Source organism: Chiloscyllium plagiosum, unplaced genomic scaffold (genome assembly GCF_037043375.1).
Source record: "Chiloscyllium plagiosum isolate Xiang-an unplaced genomic scaffold, Cpla_swu_hap1 HiC_scaffold_10, whole genome shotgun sequence".
Taxonomy (NCBI): Eukaryota; Metazoa; Chordata; class Chondrichthyes; order Orectolobiformes; family Hemiscylliidae; genus Chiloscyllium; species Chiloscyllium plagiosum.
This window is the reverse complement of record NW_028270148.1, coordinates 87,416,608-87,436,466: the sequence shown is the minus strand read 5'-3', so window position 1 is coordinate 87,436,466 and position 19,859 is coordinate 87,416,608. Positions and strand designations below refer to the sequence as shown.

The window sequence follows — 19,859 nt, the reverse complement described above, 5'->3', positions numbered from 1 at the left end:
AAATTGTGATCTTGACAGATGGTCCAATGGGCCGAGGAGTGGCAGACAGAGTTTAATTTAGGTAAATGTGAGGTGCTGCATTTAGGAAAGGCAAATCAGTGCAGATCCTTTAAACTTAATGGCAAGGTCCTGGGGAGTGTTGCTGAACAAATAGATCATGGGGTGCAGGTTCATAGTTCATTCAAAGTGGAATTGCAGGTAGATAGGATAGTGAAGAAGGTGTTTGGTATGCTTTCCTTTATTGATCAGTGCATTGAGTATAGAAGTTTGGAGGTCATGTTGTGGCTGTACAGGACATTGGTGAGGCCACCTTTGGAATACTACATGCAATTCTGGTCTCCCCGCTGTCAGAAGGATGGTGTGAAACTTGAAAGGGTTCAGAAAAGATTTACAAATATTTTGCCAGGGTTGGAGGATTTGAGCTGTAATGAGAGGCTGAATAGGCTGGAACTATTTTCTCTGGAGCATCGGAGGCTGAGGGGTAACCTTACAAAGGCTTATAAAGTCTGAGGGTATAGATGGGGAAAATAGTCAAGGTCTTTTCCCCTGTGTGGGGGAGTCCAAAATTGCATGGCATAGGTTTCAGGTGAAAGGCAAAAGAGTTAAAAGGGATCTAAGAAGCAATTTTTCCATGCAGTGGCTGTTATAATTACAGCATTTAAAAGGCATCTAGATGGGTGTATGAATAGGCAGGGTTTGTGGGGCAAGTGCTGGAAAATGGGACTAGATTAATTTAGGATATCTGGTCAGCATGGATGAGTTGGACTGAAGGTTATGTTTCTGTGCTGTTTATCTCTAATGGCAATTTCCCATTCTCCCAAGCAACAGCTAAAATTAAATGATGACAATGCTGGATATAAAAGTAAGATTTGTTGTCCAGCAACTCCAGTTCCTCGATCTCTATATTGGACACCAATCAAACATCTCGGGACACATTCCATGGGCAGTAACTGTATGCTACTGCCTTCTATGGATGTTGGCATCTGACACATATCAACCTCACCAACCCACATGGCTCATCTCTAATCTACTTGCAACACTGTTCTGCACTTTAATGCTGCATCTTGAATGGCACCAGCACCATTCATTGGAATGCCACTGCCAGGACAATCTGCCTTCAGGGATAGGACCCACCGGAGGTCCACAAAGAAGAACAGCAGGCTGGGAGACTGCCACATACCACCTAATGACCACCATGCTAGCCAGAGAGACTGCCATGCCGGGCCAAGATTGCACCATGTCAGGATAAAGGTCTGCCATGCCATGTTGGATGGCCACCAAGCTGGCCAAAAGACTGCTATGCCAGACCAGGAGGCTGCCTCACCATGTCAGGTGGCTACCACACCAAGCAGTGAGGCCAGCTCACCGGATCGGCACTGAGTCTTAGGCCAAGCATCGGAGGCTGCTAATTCTTGGCGGGGGAAAGAAAGAAGAGAGGAGAAAAGACACAAAAGAGAAGAGAAAAAGAAGAATAGGAAACAGCCTGAGCGGACAAGCTCCAACTGAAGGTCCGACTCTGCCACCATTTTTGATAAAATCAGTAAAGTTAGAGATTAACCCTCTGCAAAAGGCTTTCAAGAGAAGAAAAACACAAGAAAAAAAGAAAAAAAAGTTTAAAAAAACAAAGAAAGCAGGTGGGAGCAGACAAGCCCCGGCTAAGAAGCCCACATACAGCCTTGCAACTCTTCTTGTTAGAAAGCTGCTGAATTGTCATCTGACCAAGGCAACCTTCTTCACTGTCCCCTACACCCTTTTGTCTTGCCTTGGCTTTTAGAGCAGAGACAAAGCCAGGCAGCTTGTCATAGTTGTCAGCAGTCATCAGTCCAGGGGCAAGACACAGAATCATAGAGCTGTACAGCATGGATTTAGACCTTTCATTCCATGTCAATCAGATTTCCTAAATAAATCTAGTCCCACTTGCCAGCATTTAGCTCATATTCCTCTTAACCCCACTTGTTCATGTACCCATCCAAATGCCTTCTAAATGCTGTGATTGTACCAGCCTCCACCACTTACTTCCTGTCGTAGCTCATTGCATACGTGCACCATCCTCTGTGTGAAAAGGTTGCCCGTAAGGTCCCTTTTAAATGTTTCCCCTCTCATCTTAAACCTATGCCCTCTAGCGTCATAGCACCATGTTATGCCAATTTTACACCTGCATCTATTGTCAGTAGCCTATGTGGCAAATTCACTTCATATGCTTAAACCATGGTCAATCAAAGTCTCAGGGGAGCCCATTTCAGTCGTCAAGTCAGTTTAACCAAGAGTCCTAGCTTTGTCAATGTAAAGCAACATCTGTAATCAGTCCACGGGGCTTGGACATGACCAGTCAGCTATTTGGGGTGGCCAGGGTCAGAGAGTCCATTTCAGATCAGTTCAGGGTGTTGGCCATGGTCATTCCTGCAAGCCCAGTGCAAACAGTCTGGGAAATAGTGGTAAGTCAGTTGGAGAGCCACACACAATTTGTCAGAGGTCAGGTCAACCATTAATCAGAACTGTCTGTCAAAGTCATTTAGGAGAATAAGCTCTGGTCAGTCCTGGGGATCAGCTCATGTAAAGTCAAGAATGTTTCTCAAAGGGCACTGCCGTGGTATGGAGGCTAGGAAAACTAATTCTGTGGGTTGGAGGCAACCGGCTGGGATGCAGGGGATAATAATTCTGAAGTGGAGCGACTCATGTATAGAAGGGAGGCAATAGTACAGTAGAGGTCATGGGCTGCTGCAGAAGGGAAGTATTGTTGATGACCACCATTGCCATGGCCTTGACAGGAACATTGCAACATAATGGTTAGCGTGACCAAACTGTAGGGTCAGGGCTCAGAGGGTAATGTTGAGAGCTGAAGACACAAATCAAAGTGGTGTTTGGGCATGTTTGGAGGCTCAGTATTGATGAGTGTGACAGGAATTGCAAGGAAAAAAGGAACATAGATTTGGGCACGGCCTTTGATTAACAGGTTTAGCCTGTGACTCAGTTCTGGAGTATCTTGCAATGTGTTCCATAATCATGTGATTTGTAAATGGGAAATAGCTGTGACCCAGAGTCTGAAGAGTCAGTGATTTTTGTTTTGTCCCAACATATAAGCCCTAATTGTGAGCAACATGAGATGTCTCTGACCCTGGTTGAGGAGCATAGCATGGATGGGAGTCTAAAATACCTCTGCTAACACATCTATGGAAGATGTAGACTGGAACATGTGGTTTTATTTCATTGAAGAGCTCAGCTACCTGACAATTTTCCCCCCTGCTTGGTGTGAATGATCCCAATACCTTTCCCATTACCTGTAAGAAAAATATAAGGAGGCCCAGACAGCTGTTTAAAGTATCATTGATCAGACAGTGGAAAGAGAAGTAACTAATTGAGAGAGACCAGAAGAATCCACTGAGTGCCTCAGTCAGTGGTCATGCAAACTGATGGTCTCCTCATGCACCATTGGTTCTAAGTGTACAGGGAATCTGTATCCATATCAAATAAGAGCTGAGATGCATGAAAATCATGAGTTAAATCAGCTTTCCCGTGGAGTGCAGGTAGCTGATTCGTGTTTCCCGTCTCAGCAGTAAAAGCCAAGCCTTCATGTTTTTTTCAAAACTCTTAATATCAAGCAGAAGTTTTTCTTTATTGTATGAAACTGTTTGTGTGAGTTTGAGTAATTTTTTTTGCCAGCAGCATTTCAATATTTGTTGTAAAGATCAAATTAATTATTAACTTGCACTGGGCATCAGATTTCAGAGCCATGGCCTGAACTTTGTAATCTTCTGCAGGATTGCATCAAAAACATGTCAAATTATTTACTTCTCTTGGCCTGTTATGACCTTGAATTAATTTACTGCCAAATTTTCCCAATTGGAAAGCCACAATGGCAACCATGCGCTGGCCTCGTGTAAATTTTGCAGTTTACTCTGGTGATGTTTGATCCTGATTTGGACACTCAAATCAGCATTTCATTATCTTCCAGCAGAAACTCTATGCATGTAGAGGAATAGTTCTCTGAGGGTTGTAGGGCTGAATTTCACTATTAACCAATTTAAAACAAAACAGTATCATATTTTGTTTTCATTTTTCAAAATACCTCCATTTTCCTAACATACTTTTAATCAATGACTAATAATTTATAATTCGTATTCGAGAATGTGGTGCTGGAAAAGCACAGCAAGTCAGGCAGCATCTGAGGAGCAGGAGAATCAACATTTCAGGCATAAGCACTAGATCAAAGGGCTTATGCCCAAAACATCCTGCTTTTCCAGCACCAAACTCTCGACTATGATCTCCAGCATCTGCAGTCCTCACTTTCTTCTAATTTATAATTTGTGCCTATTGTGGATGGAAGGAACTGACAATGATGAATACTCTGCAGATAGTTCTGATTTCTTCATAAAGCTGTTTTTTATAGGGAGAGGTAAGATGATTTTGGACTGACTTTCTTCTGGGGTGTCAGGCCAGAAACTGCTCCCGATCCCCCAGATGCACTCCACTTAAATCACCACACTAATCTCTACAGTGGCAAGTTTCTGAGGCATCCAATCTACAGTCACTGAGGAAAATGCTCCCACCATTAAAGTAACCCTGCATTGCAGCTTGTGAGTCTTGGTCTGTAGAAAATTTCCAGTCTAGAAAATTCCTTTCGATGCCTGCCACATAGAGTTTGAGATGGATGGAAGTTCTAAGTGCCCAGGACTCATTACAAGTTGTCAGCTATTGTCACAGCATTTCTAAGTTTAGTCAGAATTCCTGACCCTATCACATTTGTATTGCACATCATATTCATCAATTGGCTTGATATTTTCAAGCTTTTAATCTCTATTAATAGATCTCATTATCATTAGTACTCACTTTTAAGAATTGACCAAAAATTCAGCAAATTAATGTAACAAGTGTACCTTGTTTATTTAGATGTCTTATATTTTAGTGATGATATTTTACTTGCTAAAAAAAGTTGTTAAAATTCACACAACACCGGGCTATAGCTACCTGATGAAAGAGTAGTGCTTCGAAAGTTTGTACTTCCAAATAAACCTATTGGACTATAATCTGGTGTAGTGTGACTTTTAACTTTGTCCATCCCAGCTCAATACCGGCACCTCCACATCATAAAAAAATGTAGTGGACACCAATGTAGACTTTTATGCTACTCTTATAGTTTCTTAGAATAGCCTACTGTGCCAGATGATTGCAAAATGTAATAGTTGCTCTCACAGGTTCAACAGCAGGTTTTTTCATGCCTCGTCTAAAAGATTTTATCATTTCCTTCTGGTGATTCTTGGATCATTTCCTGAAAAATCTTTTATAATTATTCTGACACTGTGATATCTGCTCAGCAATTGATCTTGACATAAGTTTCTTGCGTCAAGTTGCGCCATCTCTAAGATCACTATATCCAATTTCATAATAATGCCCAATCTCACCCATCTTAACTTCTCTTCAAATGAAACCCTGATCCATGCCTTTATCACTGTTAGACTCAGCTAATTTAAAATCTTCCTTGCTGGTCCCCCTCATTCTACCTTCTGTAAATGTGAAGTAATCAAAAGTTCTAATTCCCCTGGGGTGATCCCTATCACCTCAGTATATACTGACTTCCATTGGCTCCTGGTCAAACAATATCTTGCTTCTAAATTTCTTAACCTTGCGTTCAAATCCTGCCATAGCCTCATCCTTCTGTATCTCTGTAATTTCCTCCAATGCCACAATTTCTGAGATATTAATTCAAAAACGAAACAGTGAGAGTGCAAAGCCAACATGTTCCCACAAAGATCAGGGTTGGGACCAACCAGCGCAGAGAAATCTGGAGGTCAAGGAATGTACAGGATTCGATAAGGGAAAAAAAGGGAAGGGTATGGTAGATACCTATGGCCAAAAAACAGCAGACGTTTTAGAGGTATATAGGGAGTGCAGAAGGATACTTAGAAAAAAGGTAAAGGAGCAAAGATGGGTGTGATTAAAAAAAAGATGATTCAGGTAAAGGAAAATTTAAAGGTCCTTTGTAAATATATTAGAGGCAAGAGGATAATCAAGGAAAAGAGCAGGGTCCATTAGAGACCAACATGGTAATCTGTATGTGAGGGTCTGGGAGACATCAGTAAGGCTTGAATGAGTACTTTGCATCTTTATTCACTATAGAGTCGGAAAGTATAGATATGTAAATCAGCATTGAGGTCTGTGAGAAAGTTGAGCAAATTCCCATTGATAGGGAGGGAGATAGTAGTAGTTTTAGCAAGCTTAAAATTGGATTAGCCTCAATACACTTTTGAGCTATGTTCCAGACTGTTATGGGAGGAAGGGAAGAAGGTTGCAACATTTACTTTCAAATCCTGAATGGTCGCAGAACTGGAAGACTGCTAATGTTGTACAGTTATTCAAGAAGAGTGGTAGGGATAAATTGAGGAACTAAAAGCCACTGAGCCAATCTTCACTTGGAGAGACAAGGATTAATCAAGGATAATAGGCATGGTTTTGTCAGGGGAGATCATATCTGACAGGTTTCATGAAAGTTTTCAAGGATGTGACTAGATGTGTAGATGAAGGTTGTGCAGTTGATGCAGTCTGCATGGACCTCAGAAAAGCTTTTGACAAGGTGTTATGTGAAAGATTGGTCTAAGACCCAGGGGATTCGGGCAATTTGACAAATTGAATCCAAAGTTGGCTTAATGGAAAGTGGCATGGAATGTTGTTCAAAGGTTGTTAATGTGTCTAATGGCATACTGCAGTGTTGGGTTCCTTGTTGTTTGTAGTGTACATTAATGATTTCAACATGAATGTTAGAGGTTTGATCAGTAAGTTCACAGATGACAGAAAAATGTAGTGGTGTGGTAAATAGCAAGAAGAAAGCTTTGGGAGTTTATAAGACAATATAGAGGGGCTGGTCAGGTGGGCAGAACAATGGCAATGGAATTTTCTCCTGATAAGTGTGAGGTGATGAATTTAGGTAAAAGGTAAAAATACATGATAAATGGTAGGGCCCTAGGAAGTATTGAAAACAGAGGAACAACAGTGTATATGTCTATAGATCCTTGAAGGCAACAAAGTAGGTGGATAGTATGGTTAAGAGGTATATGAAATACTTGTCTTTATTCATTGAGGTGTTGAATACAAAAGCCAGGTAGTCATAATGGAATTAAACAAGATGTGGTGAGGTCAAAGTTGGAGTTCTGTGTGCAGTCCTAGTCACTACACAGTAGGAAGGATGCGATTATACTGGAGACGATGTAGAAGAGACTCATGCACATGCTATCTGGACTGGATTTTTTTCTAAAAGAAAGAGACTAGATAGGTTGATGTTGTTTTCCTTGGAGCTAAGAAGGCTGAGGAGTGTCCTGAATGAGATATACATAATTATTCCTTAATCAATTTGTTCAGATATATTATGACACGACATGCAAGGAGGACTTGAACACAGGTCTTCTAGCTCAGAGGAAGGGTCATTACCTCTATGCCAGAAGAGCTCTAAGATAAGGTGGATGGGACTGAATGTTTAGTCTACTTGGTCTCACCGATCTACGTATCGATGACATTTGTTGGAGGTAGACCACCATTGAGCTCTTCTGGAAATGTCCTGTCATCACATTGAGGACATCTTCCATAACATAGTGTGGCAGTTTAACAATGTTGCATGGAACAAATTCAGATCAGATCCAGCAACTTGAAATTAGGGAATCATGAGGAATTGTGAGCTATAGGAAGCAACAGAATTATATTCAACCCACCATCTGTAATATCTTGGCCTTGCATATCACTTAACCTTCCATTACCATCAAGCCTGGTGAACAATCTTGGTTAAACTCCTTGAGCTTTATCATTCACTAAATCAAGAGCAATTAGAGGCTGGAAATTCTGTGGTGAGTAACTCACCTCAGTGAAGAGTCAAAAAGCCTATTCAACATCCAGAAAGCTTAAGTATGAATGACAAAGCTCTGACAACACACAGAACGTTTGACAAATGGACACCTCACCTTCATTCCCTTCCAACTGAGCACACATTGGCAGTGGTATACACATTCCACATGGTGCATTGAAGCAACTCATCAAGTCTATTTTGACAACACTTGCCAAATTCATAGACTTCCACCTTGAAAGGCAAAGTCAGGAAGCACATGAAAACACCATCACCATCACCTCCAAGCTACACAGCTTCCTGACTTGGAATTATACTCCCATTTTTTCACTGTCTCATCGCAAAGTCCTGTATTGTAATTGTGTTTGAGAGGGTTGAAGGAGATTTACATGGGTATTACCGTACGGTAATAATCATTGAGTTATCGGATAGACAAGGGTTGCTTAATTTGGAACAGAGGCAGCTGAGGGGAGATCTAATTGAATTGTGTAAACATTATGAAGAATCTGGCTAGAATGGATAGGCAGGCCCACTTCTCTTGGGTTGAGGGTTCCTTAACCAGCTAACATAGATTTACAGTAAGGCAGGTAGATGATTTAGATTCAAGTCAAGGGAGCAGTTTTGAATTGAAAGGGTGGTGGGGATCTGGACCTCTCTGCCTAAGACACTAGTAGACACACAAGCCCTCATAATGTTATTTTCAAAACATGGATATGGATATGCACTTGAATTATTGGTCAGAGCATGGAGTATAGGAGTTGGGAGGTCATGTTTTGGCTTTATAGGTCATTGGTTAGGCAACGTTTGGAATATTGCGTGCAATTCTGCTCTCCCTCCTGTAGGAAGGATGTTGTGAAACTTGAAAGGTTTTATAAAAGATTTACAAGGATGTTGCCAGAGTTGGAGAGTTTAAGCTATAAGGAGAGACTGAATAGGCTGAGGCTGTTTTCTCTGGAGCGTCGAAAGCTGAGGGGTGACCTTATAGAGGTTTATAAAACCATGAGGGGCATGAATAGGATAAATAGACAAGGTATTTTCCCTGGGTTGGGGGATTCCAGAACTAGAGGGCATAGGTTTAGGATGAGAGGGGAAAGATTTAAAAGGGACCTAAGAACCAACTTTTTCACGCAGAGTGTGGTGCGTGTTTGGAATGAGCTGCCAGAGGAAATGGTGGAGGCTGGTACAACTACAACATTTAAAAGGCATCTAGATGGGCATATGAATAAGAAGAATTCAGAGGGATATGGGCCAAATGATGGCAGATTAATTTATGATATCTGGCCAGTATGGATGAGTTGGACTGAAGGGTCAGACTGAATAGCTCCTTGTTGGCTAGCATGATCTCATTGGGTCAAATGCCATCCTTCAATATTGTAACTTTTTATGATTCTGTGATTCTATGAATGTAGCATATGATAAGTGATATTTAAAAAACACATTTAGCACTTAGTTCTTTTCCTTATTTAATAATTTGTTTTCCTATTTTTAAATTTAGATAAATATGTTTTATTCAAGGAAAAGAATTCCAGCATTCTATGCCTCATCAGTTTGACAATATTGGGTTGCTGGACAAAGTTTGCTTTTTTGTTAATTGTGTGTTTCTTGGAATCCCTCTGTTTAGTTTTGCAGAACATTGTAATTACAGATGAAGGAAAATGTATATGTTTTGCAAGTAGAAAAGGAAATCAAGCTTTACCCACATTTCAGCCTTTTCTGTTAACTGATGTTTTACTTTTGGTTCAGCTTATGGGAAGAATTACTTAGGCTAAACATTTGCAATTTATCACAAGCAGCTTTGGGTCACTTCTCGCCATTAATAATACTTGTCAGCTACAGGTGCCACGCTTTGCACTGGCCACAGCTTTCTTGCACCCAAGTACTGAAGGAGCCTGAGAGGCAGGTGGAGGTGCATATATGTGTGTCGATTGCTCTGTTCATGTCAGACCACATCATTATAATGCTTTATGACATCAATCTGCGCATGCTTGAAGTGGAACTCTTCATTCTCTCTGCAAGTTTGATTACCGTGCTTGGAAGGCCGGTCGCTGTGTTGCACATTCTCCACTGCTACTCAATCCTTCTTCTTTTCAAAGTCCTTTGAGTCACAGTACCTATGTCCAGCTGGATGGAGCTTGGAGAGGACTGCATTCTTCAGTGTGGCCTTTCCACTATTTACTCTTCCACTATTTCCACTGTATTAGCCCAATGTTCTGTCTATATGGTCCCACTAAAGTGCATAGAAACAAACCCTTTAGCCCACCATGTGTATGCCGACCAACAAATACCAAACTACACTCATCCCACTTACCTGCACTTTGTCCATAGCCTACTGTGTACCCTGACATTTTAAGTTCCATATTTCTACTACCCCCGTGTGAAAAATGTTTTTCTCAGATCTCCTCTAAACCACTTCATCTTCACCTGAAACGTGTGTCCTCTGATCTTAGATATACCTGCCAGGGAGAAAAATTCACATGATCTACCCTGTCTATTCCTCTCATCATTTTTTTTTTAGATTAGATTAGATTACATTACATTACAGTGTGGAAACAGGCCCTTCGGCCCAACAAGTCCACACCGACCCGCCGAAGCGAAACCCACCCATACCCCTACATTTACCCCTTACCTAACACTACGGGCAATTTAGCTTGGCCAATTCACCTGACCCTGCACATCTTTTGGACTGTGGGAGGAAACCGGAGCAGCCGGAGGAAACCCACGCAGACACGGGGAGAACGTGCAAACTCCACACAGTCAGTCGCCTGTGGCGGGAATTGAACCCGGGTCTCAGGTGCTGTGAGGCAGCAGTGCTAACCACTGTGCCACCGTGCCGCCCATTTTGTATACCTCAATCAGATCTTCCAATAGCCTCCTCTGCTCCAAGGAAAACCAACCCAACCCATCTAATCTCTCCTTATAACTAGACTTTTCATCCCAAGCAACATCCTAGTGAATCTTCTCTGCACCCTTTCTAGTGCAATCATATCCTTCTAAAAGTGTGGTGACCAGAACTGCAAAATTCTACCTGTGGCCTAGCCAATGCTTTATAAAGTTGCAACAAGATTTCCTTATTCCTATATTCTCCACCCCCACTAATAAGGCAAGCATCCTGTATGTCTTTTTGCCACCCTCTCTACATCTGCCGACACCTTCAAGGATCTATGGACTTGTATGCCAAAGTCCCTTTGGTGCCTAAGTACTAACTAGGAACTTACCACTCATTGGACATACCATTCCATTACTAGACCTCCCACCTCACACTTATCAGGATTAAATTTCATCTGCCATTGCTCTGCCCAATTTACCAATGGACCTTTATCCCTGCTAAAATATCTAATGCCTCCTCCTTATTAATTTTAACATATTCTAACCATCCCAACTGAAATCCCAAGGTACAGTGTCTTCTCTTCTGTGAGTATAGATGATAAGTATTTGTCTAATACCTCATCCGGCCCCACACTCAGATTGAGCTTTTAGGCCCCACTCTTTCTCTGGTAATCCTCTTACTCTTAATGTATTTATAAAATGCTTTGAGGTTTTTCTTAATCCTAGACACCAAAGCTATTTCATGCCCCCTTTTTTTCTTCATAATTTCTTTTTTAAGCAATCCTCTATACTCAATACACTTTGAAGGACCTTCCCTGTTTTTATATGCTGTACTTGACATATACTTCTTTATTTTTCTTTATCAACTCTCGATGTGTCGTGACATCCAGGATTCTCTGAACTTGTTGCCCTTGCCCTTCACCCTTAGAGAAATTCAGAGTCCTGAATTCTCACTGTACTACTTTTAAAACACTCTCACTTTCTAAATGTGATGTGGCAATGCATCTTCAGAAGAAGTTAGCCTTTCTGAAGAGTTATCAGAGCAACCTCCGCTAAGTTGAAATTATACATGTGGAGACTCTGTTAGAGATGAAAGATTGGCATTGAGGTAACAGTGGTGCAATTTACTGTAAGGAAAATGATCATATTGAAATCACTTTCAAAGCCAAATCATATTATCTAGGTCATTCATAATTAATTGGGTCACCAGATACTTTGGGCTCCACATTTGTCAACTCTAATTCCCAGGTAAGCTGAAACCCCACCCATTGCGAGTATTGCCACTTCTACATTTCTATGTTGGGAATTGTGTGGATGGCTTCCACCAGCTCTCTACCTTTCATTTAAGGCAATAGGCTCATGAAACCATAAGTGGTTTCTTCCTTATACTGCTGGAAAAGATTCCTGGCTGGATTTAATGGCGCACATGTTGGTGGAGCCATCATCAGATGTAAGAGTGCCTGTGTGGGATTTCCGATGTTAGGAAGTCTTCCCAAGTATACTTAGAAACCGATGGGTGATGATGAATCTCCTAAATCCTGATTAATTTGTCTGCAGTCATGCTGCACATACTCCAGATCCACAGCAATGTGGTTGACTCTTGACTGTCCTTTGGGCAGTTACAGTGGGCAGTAAATATTGACCTGAACCATGATGCCCTCATCCTGTGAATGAATAAAAAAATGTGGGGTGGGGATGGTGAAGGTGGGATATGGCTACTTTTTTTCATTGACAGGTACTAAGTGCCCAGTCGAGGGACATTACATTCATTTCATAGGAATAGTTGGACAAGAGATTACTGGAATAGCCAAGTCTGATGGTAACAAAAACATAATTGACATGTTGATGTCAACAATCATGACAGCAGTCAGTAGTGTAACATTGTTGAGTAGTTTAGCTTAAGGCGTCGTTGCAAAATTGAACCTAATTCTTTGATAGTGTTCTGCATTTCTGACATGATGATAGTGAAAACACTTTGTATGTATTATAATGGCTGTAAAATGCCCTAAGATTTCTTGAGGTCCTAATTAGTTACTGTATATATGTAAATTCTTCCTCTTCCTTCATAATTTCCTATTACTAACAGAGCTGACAAATGTGTGAGTAGATGAATAATTGGGACATTAAGAATAAGGTAGTTTATGCACAATGTGTATTAAGGTTCTCTTTTGAAATAATGTAGTGCATATATAAGTATTATTTATGTATAAATAAATAATTATTATATTACTTTGCATCTCTTTTACTTGCTTGGGCAGAAGATGTTTAGAATGTCTTATGTAGTTTTGGACAAAGGGTTAAAAAAATAAAAAATTTTCTAAATATTGGAGTCATTCCCTGATTACTGGGTTAGCAGCACTAGGTCAGAGAACATTCATTGCAGAAAGTATAACTCCTCTGCACATTAGATCAAGGAGGGAAAAGTTCCTGAAGTTACCGTTCCTAATTGCTTTCCTGCAAACCTAACTGGTAAGCACAGACTGAATTTTCCAGTGCCATGGGGTCAGGAATCAATGTTTCGTGATCTAATAATTGCAATCCTGGAGCAACCCCAGCCTCTTACATCTCCAAGGACAGTCTATGATTTTCAAAATTATGACTTGGGGGTTATGGTGGGGGAAATCAGAGAATCTGCTCACTTCCAATTAACGGCCCGTTAGCCTCATTAGAAGCCTTAATATTGAGTTAATGAGTTTGGTATCAGTATCTCTAACAGAGATTTCAAGGAACTGGAGCAGCCTAATGTCTGTTAGAACACAGCTAACAGGTCCTTTTGGAGAGATTTTTGTTTATAATTATAATTATTGGACAGTTGGTGTTTTGCGCTGGTATGTATGCATTATCCTAGACTTGCCCTTTCTCTTTCTGTCTTGTACATTTATGCTACTGACTTCTAGAAAAGTTGCATGTATCACTAAGTCCCAATATGGTTGGGTGGAGCCAATGCAACTTTAACATTAATTCTTTCTTAAAAATTAACTTGTATAACAATTGTGTCTTTTCTTGCCCTGTTTAGTGATCCAGTGTTGATATTTCCTTGTGTGGATCGACATGTCATATGCTTGGATTGTTTCCATCGATATTGCGTGACACGGCTGAATGACCGGCAATTTATCCATGACCCAGAACTTGGATATTCCCTCCCCTGTGTGGGTAAGTGCTATTACTGTACAGACGTTTTGCCATATGAGAGTATTATATTGACTAAAATGACAAAAAAATGAAAGCAGATTTCTCCCCAACTCTATTTTAAAACCTTTATTACTCTACAATTAAATAAAAAAGCGCAGTTTAATAATTTGACTGCAAATATTAACATGAGAGAGAAGAGAGAATTTATATTCTAAAAAGAATATGATGGAGTTATTCATCAGTCAAGCAAGATTAAAATTGTTCTATCTTGAGAAATATTTATGTTTATGTGCATGCCTTTCTTTTTACATTACAACCACCACTCCAACCCACAATTTCTTGCTTGTAGAATTCAATTCTTAAGCACCACTGTTTCCAGTTCTATCCTAAATAAATGATAGATAATTCAGAGGTATATCAGTTTAGAACCTGCTCACACACAGTATTGAACAACTCACATAGCTAGGAATGTGCTCCTCTGAGAAAGAATGAGAAGGCAAACTTGTTACCAAATCGTTGAGATGAATAATATAGATGCATTTGATGAAAGCTACACAAACGGCAAGGGAGGAAGGAGTAGAACGTTATGTTGATAGGGTGAAATTAAGTAAATAGAGCTTCAAGAGCCTTTTGTGGAATATAGACACAGTACTGCAGCAAAATAGCATGTTTCTGTGTTTTACATTTGTTGCATGCTAGCCACATTTATATACTTTCTATGTTTGCTGCTGTATTAATTTTTAACATTTCTATTTAATTTTACTTAATTGTTATAAGGTGAGAGAAGATGGTTAGAATAGCTAATCAAAGTCAAACTATCAGAGTTTGATTTATTTATATGCTTGATTTATTTCAAACTTTTTTGCTTCAGCATTAATTTCTTTTTACATCCTGGTTAAAAAATAAGCACTTGAGGACAGCTATTCTGGAGGCACTGTTCCTTCACTTCATGTCTAATAGACATGATAGATTAAATCTTCTTCTGGCCTCTGGGATAGCCCCTGCATACTTTTGCTGCTTAGAAACTGTACACATGACCAACATGTCACTTCACACACCATTTTTGTATTTTTACGTGCATGTCTGGTTCACAGATCAATTTCAAGCTATATTAAATTGCCTGAAGAGTATGGAAGCACTTAAAACTTAGTCAATCATTGATAACAGCTACAGCTATCTACTGGCTCTCTGAAAAGAAAAGTACAGGAGATGCTCATTTCAATTTCAAAGAAGAGTGCCCCATCAATCAATGTACAGATGGTTAAATGTTTTTCAAGTTCAGATAACCTCTCAAGTGTCAAAAACAGTTTACTTAATCAACCAGACCTATTTAAATTGAGGTAGAAAATATGATTGCGTAGTTGACAGGACATGTGTTTTCTTCACTGGAAAAGCACTGTCATGCGTGTGAACAAATACACAAGGCTGTTCGATACCAGTAAGGACAAATCTCTTTATGTTGCTGCATTAAAAACATACCTACTTTGTAACACCACACCTAATCATGATATTTGAAGCTGTGAAAATACTTTATACTTATTCGCAAGGTTTGTGAAGGTTTGTAGCTCAGGTTGAGGTTTAGGGTGTAGGTTTGCTCGCTGAGCTGTAAGTTTGATATCCTGACGTTTCATTACCTGGCTAGGTAACATCATCAGTGGCGACCTCCAAGTGAAGCGAAGCTGTTGTCTCCTGCTTTCTATTTATATCTTTCTCCTGGATGGGGTTCCTGGGGTTTGTGGTGATGTCATTTCCTGTTCGTTTTCTGAGGGGTTGATAGATGGCATCTAGATCTATGTGCTTGTTTATGGCGTTGTGGTTGGAGTGCCAGGCCTCGAGGAATTCTCTGGCATGTCTTTGCTTAGCCTGCCCCAGGATAGATGTGTTGTCCCAATCGAAATGGTGGTTTTTTTCATCCGTGTGTAGGGCTATGAGGGAGAAGGGGTCGTGTCTTTTTTGTGGCTAGATGGTGTTCATGTATCCTGGTGACTAACGTTCTTCCTGTTTGTCCTACGTAGTGTTTGTGGACAAACAGGAAGAAAGTTAGTCACCAGCATACACGAACACCAGCTAGCCACAAAAAAACATGACCCCCTCTCCCTCATAGCCCTACACACGGATGAAAAAAATCACCATTTCGACTGGGACAACACATCTATCCTGGGACAGGCTAAGCAAAGACATGCCAGAGAATTCCTAGAGGCCTGGCACGCCAACCACAATGCCATAAACAAGCATATAGATCTAGATGCCATCTATTAACCCCTCAGAAAACAAACAGGAAATGACATCACCACAAAGCCCAGGAACCCCATCCAGGAGAAAGATATAAATAGAAAGCAGGAGACAACAGCTTCGCTTCACTTGGAGGTCGCCACTGATGATGTTACCTAGCCAGGTAATGAAACGCCTGGATATCAAACCTACAGCTCAGCGAGCAAACCTACACCCTAAACCTTATACTTATCTTTCATTAGACTCTAGACTCCACGGTTGGGTTTCCATTTTCTTCACATACTCTCAAAACTGGCAAGATTTTCATGGGCTTCCAAAATCCAACACCGTCAGACAAAAATAATGTGGGGAAGGAAATTCCTTTTTCATTCCCTGGTAATCTGACCTTAGGAGAAGTTGGTATGTATTTTATACACTAGACATTCCTAACTCATAAGAAGGCCAGAAAATCTTCTGTAATTAAGAATGTGAAAGAAAATTAGATTTCCTGCAAAAATAACTGTGTGGCTATTTGTAGACACAAATGTACCTTCCTGTCCAAACAAAATTTCAGCCCCACATCACAGTTTAATAACTAGAACAAAATTTCAAGTACAGTGAAGAACATGTTCACAGTACAAACACTCTCAGTTCTGGTTTCCAATTGCAGAAAAAATTTAGAGGATCTATAGAAGTTGTAGAAGGATGATAGCAGTAGACATTGCCTGTCACAGAACACCCTGTGTGCAAGGCACTGAGCCAGTACAAGAGAAGCCACAGGAGAACAATTTGAGTTCCTAAAACTCCACTAAATCTAAGTGGGTTCAGAGATATTTGGCTTTGCCTGATTCATAAATGAACCCAATTCCTGCTGCCAGCAAGTGGAATTCCTGCATTGTGTCCTTCCCATCTCCAATTTAATTGGGGACAGCTTTCTTAATGTCAAAAATTCAATTGATGTACTCCCAACTGATTCTCTTGCCACCCTCCAACTCCACTCCAGTCGTTCCATCATGCCTGTTTCAGCTCATGGTTCCACTGATTGACAAGTCCAAAACTGGAGACTATAAATATGAGATAGTCACTAATAAATTTAGTATTGAATTCAGAAGAAATGTCTTCACATAGAAATCAATTAGAATGTGAAACTTTCTACCACATGGTGTTTTTGAAGTAGGCTTGGAGCTACATAAGTACACAAAGGAGAAAGAAATAAACATAAACAGAACAACATCAATTATCCAAATTTCGGATTATCCGAACAAGATCTCAAAGTCCTGTAAAAATGTTATCCATTATCCGAACAATCAGTTATCCGAACAATCAATTATCTGAAACAAAATATTCCCTGCATGTCTCATTTGGATAATCAAGGTTGTTCTGTATTGATAGGGTAAGATGAATTAAGGTGGGATGAAGCTTACATGGAGTAGAATGTTTGCATTTACCTGTCGGATGGCTTGTGCTTATCTGTAAATATTATGTAATATAAAACACAGCAAGCAACCCAGTTGTAACTCAAACTAAAACATAAAAGGTAAAATCACGAATTCCATACTCCTGCCCAGACACTATGTTCGTAGGGTGAAGGCAAAGGACTACAATGTTGATTGATTGATCTATTGTTGTTGCATGTGGTGAGATACAGTGAGAAGTGATGCTGATTCATTGATCTGCAATAACTTTGAAAATGCAGTCATTTTGGGAGTGATAGAATTTTAATGTGCTTATATTCTGCATTCCTTTCACAACTTTTTCAGTTCCATTTGTTCATTATTTGTTAGTATGCAATGGAAACAAGGTGTGTCATAAAGACCTCCAATTTTGAATGTGACTTTATCACTTATGGATCATCTTGTAAGCCAATTAGTGGAATGTAAATTATGTCCCATGGGTCATTGTTATATAGATTGCAAGATTGTTTCTCTTCCCTAAAGAATTCTAACCTTCATTTACTGGTAATAGCTTCTCATCATCACTTTGTTTGGATTGGTCTTGATTCTTCGTTGCAGTATGACTACACAGTTAATCATATGGTCAAAGCTAGTTGCTGCTTGACACTTATCATAGGCCAATCATGTACTATAAGAATTACAGGATTCATCTCTCCTAAATTATTTTTCACTTCCCATTTATATAAGAACTTTTTGATAAGGCTGATATCCATTGGCTTTGGATATTATTATGCTGTGCAACGAATGGTATGTAGCATACTTGACTCCCAAGATCCTTATCATAATGAAGACTGTGTGCATTCTAATTAGTTTGTCATTACGTTCTGTGAGATAAAAAATCAAAATAAATAAAAATGATCAAAGTTTATCAAGGTGTGTCAAGAACGTGTGAAATTTTACAAAACCAAATATGGATGATCTTTAATCATCTGAACCCAAGAATGGATTACATGTTACAGTCATTTGTGAATTATTTTAAGAGTTTGTTTCAGTTGTATGTAAGGGGTTTAATTCTGGGTTACTTTTATTGCCTGCATTAGTTGCAACTTGTCAAACTGTCCCAAATCCTTGATGCATTGACACATAAGGGTATTAACAGCTTGCGACATCAGTCATCTAGATTTATTAGGGAGAAATCTAAAATTCATGACTAAGAAATTGTGTTGTATTATACATGCAATATATTTTTAAAAATCATTTTAATTGCATTTGCCTTCGCAATTGCTATAGCAAAGGATGATGAATTGATTTAGTGGTGGTTGTCATTTGCCTCAGGCATCTTCTGGAACTTGTGCAAAAGGGAAATATATGGAGCTTGGAGACCATAAATATTTATATCATTAAAGGACATGGTGTGCCACACACAAGGAAGGTTTTTATTTAAAAGTGTCTGAAATACATTGGTCTCAAGTGCAGTTTTTCCAAGTAACCTTGCCTTCTGATTCACGCACCGCACTGATCTATTTGTATAAATTTACTTTTCTTTCATTCCAAATTAATTTTTGGTCCACAGAGTCCACATGTGAAAACAGCAAAGCTATTTTCATAGGGAACTTTAATAAAATAGATTGAGAATCGCTATGTAGTTCATATAATGGAACGGGATTAACATCAAAAGCTTACATTATGATGATGTCAGAGTCACATGACTGAGCAGAGGGCTGAAAGGGAGCAGAGGCTCTAACTTAGTTTGAAGATAATGAGTATATGGATCAAGTTGTTAATAAAGTGTTCTTGTAGGCAGTTCCACAGACTCCAGCAGAGTACCCTTGGGAGACTAGAGAGAGGTACACTCCAAACCCACAACTAAACAGTTCAGAATCTAACTTGATATGTACCTGGAATTTTTGAACAGGCTTTTCTGTGGGTGATGAATGTAATTCCTGGAGAAGTAGCACAAATAGGTAAAAAACCATCATGTGTACCCATTTTGTTCATGTTATTTAATGAATTTGCTGATAGGAGTTGGGATAACTTGTGAAATTCAATCCCAATGCCATCTGTTTTATAACCAAAAGCATTAGCAAAGCCATGAGAGTGGTTGCCTATCATAGTACAAGACAAAAGACTGAGCGAAACAAAGAATCAAAAATCTGGTCCAAACAACCAGCAAATATTTAGAATTGAAGGCAGGACAAGGATGAGATATGACGTATTGGAGTTAGAGGTGAGGGTGGGTGGAGGGAACCATGGAAATTATATGGTCTGTTTGTCAGGGTGGGTTTCAACAGTACTAAATCAGACATACAATTCAAAAAAGGAAAATAAGGGAATGAAGGAAGAGCTGGAAGTAATTCTCATAACATGATTGAATTTTACAGTTGTTATGATAGAGAAAGAAAGGTGCATCAAAGACTAGTGATTTAAACTTAAATGAAGGCAATTACAAGAGCTTGGAGATAGAATTGGCT

The 19,859-nt window shown here is 39.7% G+C and overlaps 1 protein-coding gene across 2 annotated transcripts in view; it reads left to right on the top strand.

The window, feature by feature from the left end:
- prkn (parkin RBR E3 ubiquitin protein ligase) overlaps positions 1-19,859 on the top strand; it is a 1,164,944-nt gene that overhangs the window by 747,268 nt on the left and 397,817 nt on the right. For both annotated transcript variants that reach the window (XM_087991523.1, XM_043696306.2), the window contains exon 7: positions 13,668-13,804. In XM_087991523.1, coding sequence (XP_087847649.1) covers positions 13,668-13,804 — 137 coding nt within the window. The remainder of the gene's footprint in view (positions 1-13,667; positions 13,805-19,859) is intronic.